Source organism: Bison bison, unplaced genomic scaffold, assembly GCF_000754665.1.
Source record: "Bison bison bison isolate TAMUID 2011002044 unplaced genomic scaffold, Bison_UMD1.0 scf7180017864468, whole genome shotgun sequence".
In the NCBI taxonomy this organism is placed as follows: Eukaryota; Metazoa; Chordata; class Mammalia; order Artiodactyla; family Bovidae; genus Bison; species Bison bison.
The window spans coordinates 2657801-2662188 of NW_011495029.1; the positions used below are offsets into that span (position 1 = coordinate 2657801).

General features: G+C 36.6%; 1 protein-coding gene across 1 annotated transcript in view; it reads right to left on the minus strand.

The window, feature by feature from the left end:
* Positions 1-160: 160 nt before the first annotated feature.
* LOC105003455 (dynamin-1-like protein) overlaps positions 161-4388 on the minus strand; it is an 18347-nt gene continuing 14119 nt past the window's right edge. The window contains exon 6 of the mRNA XM_010860628.1: positions 161-450. Within this exon, the coding sequence (XP_010858930.1) occupies positions 271-450 (180 nt within the window). The 3' untranslated portion in view covers positions 161-270. The remainder of the gene's footprint in view (positions 451-4388) is intronic.

Genomic DNA, 4388 nt, shown 5'->3' on the forward strand with positions numbered 1-4388 from the left:
CATTTTGGTAATGTTTTTCTAACCTTTGCTTACAAATACTTTTCTAAACTAATTTTAATCATGTTTAATTTTAAAACTTTTTCACATATAATTTTTATTAGCTATTTTTGCCTAGCCTGTATAGCAATTTATCCATTTCCATCAAAATTTCTATTTGATACTGTAAGTAAAATAGAAAAGCATTATTAGCTAGAGATACTCCTTTTAAAAATTATAAACTCCTCTCTTGAGGGCAGATTCACCTCTGTTAACCAAACACCTCATTAAAAATTAATATCCATCCTTACCATCTGGATCTACCTCTCTTGAAATTTTAAGTGCCTCTGATGTTGCCATATCTGTATTAGCAGCAGTGACAGCGAGGATAATGGAATTTGGATTACTGATGAACCGAAGGATGAGCTCTCTGATTTGAAGCTCAATATCTTTAGGTTGATCACCTACAGGCACCTGAACAAAACACAGATGATCAAGGAACAGGTAATAAAAATCAACTCAGCTTTTTTCCCCCATTTAATGCACAGAATATAGGTGTTACTCCATTTACAGATAATTAAAATGAATTTATATACTTCAATGTACATACGAATTTGGTAATATGTATAAGTCTCAAAAATGTAACTCCTGCAAATATTAAATATCTGCCATGTTAAGGATTGGTCAGTGTTAACTGTCTAGAGACAAATTCATTCATTCACTCAATTAGCAAATATTTATTGACAACCTACTATATTTCAGGTACTATTCCATATATCAGATTATATCACAGTAGTGAATAAGACAAAGACCAAATTTCCTGCCTTCACTGAGTTTTAGTGATACCAAAGAGGTAATAAACACTTATATACATAGTATCTAGGTGGTGGTAAGACTATGGAAAAAATAAAGAACAAGAGGCTAAGGAATACTTAGGTTAAAGCTTATACTTTAAACTATTATTTTAAATTGGATTATGCTTTTAAATTGAGTAATCAGGGAGACCTCACCAAGGCAATGACATTTAAGAGAATGACTGCAAACTGAAAGAGATAAGGGAGAGGTACAGGCAGCTATCTGGGGGATGAGCACTTGAACACAATGGCAGAAGACTGACTGGAGCAAAAGGAATTAGAAGAGTAATAAGAGAGAGGTCAAGGAGATACTTTAGATCTCTTTAAGAACATAAGCTTTTACTCTGAGTGAAATGGGAAGCCTCTAGAAAGATTCTGAGCCAAAGAATGACACAGTCTTATTTTCACTTTAACAGTATCACTCTGGCTGCTTAGTTAATAAATTATGAGGAAGATGTTTTAGGAGACTATGGTGGTAATCCAGCTGAGATGACAGTGGCTAGCTCAGGATGGTAGCTATAAATTTGTAAGACATGACAGAGTTCCAGATATACAGGCACACTTTGTTTTATTTCATTTTTCAGATTTTTCATTTTTTACATGTTGAAGTTTGTGTCAACGAGAAAGTCTATTGGAGCCAATTTTTCCAATAGCATTTGCTCACTCTGTGCCTCTGTATCACATTTTAGTAGTTCTTGAAATATTTCAAACCCTCCACCATCAGAAAGATGACATCCAACTCACTGAAGGTTCAGATGGTTAGCATTTTTTTTAGAAATAAAGTATTTTTTTAACTAAGGTATGTACATTGCTTTATTAGACATAATGCTGTTACACACCTAACAGACTACAGTTGATCCTTGAATAACACAGGGTTAAGGAGCACTGACCCCTTCACATACTTGAAAATCTGCTTCTGACTCCCCAAAAACTTAACTACAAATATCTTCTTGTTGACTAGAAGCCTTATACCAACATAGGCAATATATATATATTTTATATGTATTATATACTGTATTCTTACAATAAAGAAAATGGTAAGAAAATTGTAAGGAAAATACATTTACAGTATGTACTCTGTCAATGCTTAAGTTTATGTCATCTGTTTACAAGATATCTCATCTATGAGTACCTACATCAATACTGTCTTATGATACAAAACACTGTTAGTTGTTATACATTACTGACACTAAATACAAAAAATGAAAAGATAATGTGAAAGAGAAATTCATATTTATTTAAAGATATAACAATTCATGCATTGATAATGAAGTAGCAATAAGATTGCTTTATGATAGCCTAGTATAATTGAAATGATTGCTTCACAGTAGCCTAGAATATGCAGCAAAGAATGAATCATTATAAAATGTTTATAGATTCCAATGTTGAAGTCATATTCATAATACCACACAGAAACCAATTACCTGTGATGATAGGCTGATATGCAGTTTCTCCAATTGTAAGTGAAGGCATACTGTACAGTAATATAATTCTTTGAAAGCAAAGTTACAAAACAGTAAAAAAAAAAAAACGCCTAACACATTATTTTATATTAAAATATCACTCCATTATTCCTATGTAGGGCTTTCCTGGTGGTTCAGACAGTAAAGAATCCACCTGCAATGCAGGAGACCTGGTTTGATCCCTGGGTTCGGACACCTGGTGAAGGGCATGGCAACCCACTTTAGCATTCTTGCCTGGAGAATCCCCATGGAGAGAGGAGCCTCGCGGGCTACAGTCCATGGGGTTGCAAAGAGTCAGATGCAAATGAGCGACTAAGCACATGCCTATGTAAGGATACGCTATTCACTTCAATACAAGTCTTGTACATAATGTTCTACATGAGTACTTAGGCAATGATGACACAGATGACATAAAAACACAGTTCTTCCCATATAGTTACTACATTTCACAAGAAGACACATACAACAGAACTCATGATTATTTGCTATTTGTTAAGTGGAAGTGGATCACCCTCGTCTTCACATCAAGTAGATAAAAGAAGAGGAGGAGCTGGTCTTGCTGTCTCAGGAGTAGCAGAGGCAGAAGTGGAGGAGGCCAAAGGGGAGGCAGGGGAGGTAGGCACAATCAGTGTAACTTGATGGAAATACATCATAATTTCTGATACTTTTTTTTCACTCCAAAAATGTTTCTGTATGGTTCCATTCCTTCTTCAACCAAATCAAAAGTAGTCTTGAATAACTGTAACTTTTCTCACAAAGTGCCTAATGTTATGTTTTCCGGTACAGTTTTTTAAATCTTCTTTCCCATCATCTGGGCTTCTCAGGTGGCTTAGCATTAAAGAATCTGCTTGCAATGCAGGAGACGCTGGTTCGATCCCTCAGTCAGGAAGATGCACTGGAGGAGGGAATGGAAACCCACTCCAGTATCCTTGCCTGAAGTATCCTATGGACAAAGGAGCCTGGTAGGCTACAGTCTATAAGATCACAAAGAGTTGGACACGACTGAAGTGACTGACCACACATGCACCCCCCTCATCTGGCACTGTTTCAGAAGCACTCATCTCCATCAAGTCGCCCTCTGTTAATTCCTCTCACATAGTGTCTGCTTTAGCTCTTGGATTTCTATGAGATCCATATCTTGAAAGCCTTCACCCATCTAACCCACTGTTTCTTTTTTGGTCATCTCCACAGTTGCTGTTATGATTTCCTTGATTGGTTCTGTTGTAAATCCTGAAGTCATACATAGCATCTGGACACAGTTTTCTCCAGCAGGAATTTATTATTTCAGGCTTCATGGCTTTCATGGCTTTTTCAATAACATCTTCAATAGTGTAATCCTTTCCAGACTTTCATGATGTTCTATCAGGGTTCTCTTCCACAGGAATGACAATCCTTTCTATACAGTTTCGTATGTAATGAGCCTTAAAGGTCCATATGACCCCTGATTTAGAGGGTGAATAAGGGACACTGTGTTTGGGGGCAAGTAGACCACTTCAACACCTGTGCCCTGGAGCACTGTCTAATACCAAAAGAACTTTAAGTCAGTCCATTACTAGAAAGATACCTCCTGCCTTCAGAGACAAAGCACTGATGGAACCAATCCAGAAAAAGGGTTATCTGTGTCCAGGCCTTCTTGTTGAGCAACCAAAAGACTGGCAGCTGGTGTTTAATCTTTTGCCTTCAAGGATCGAGGGTTAGCAGCTTTATAGATAAGGGCAGTCCCAATCATAAACCCCCTGCATTTGCACAGAATAGTAGAGCTGGCCTATCCCTTCCTTCCTTGAATTCTGGTGTTCGCTTCTCTTCCTTACTAATAAATGTCCTTTGTGGCATTTTTTTCCAGAATAGGGCACTTTCATCTGCATTAACATTAAACACCTATTCAGGCAGATATCCTTTCTCCTTAATGATTTTCTTAATAGCATCTGAGACCTCATCTGCTGCCTCCTATTAACTTGACTTTTTTAAAGCAAAACTTTCTTTTTTATTTTATTTAATTTTTAAACTTTACATAATTGTATTAGTTTTGCCAAATATCAAAATGAATCCACCACAGGTATACATGTGTTCCCCATCCTGAACCCTCCTCCCTCCT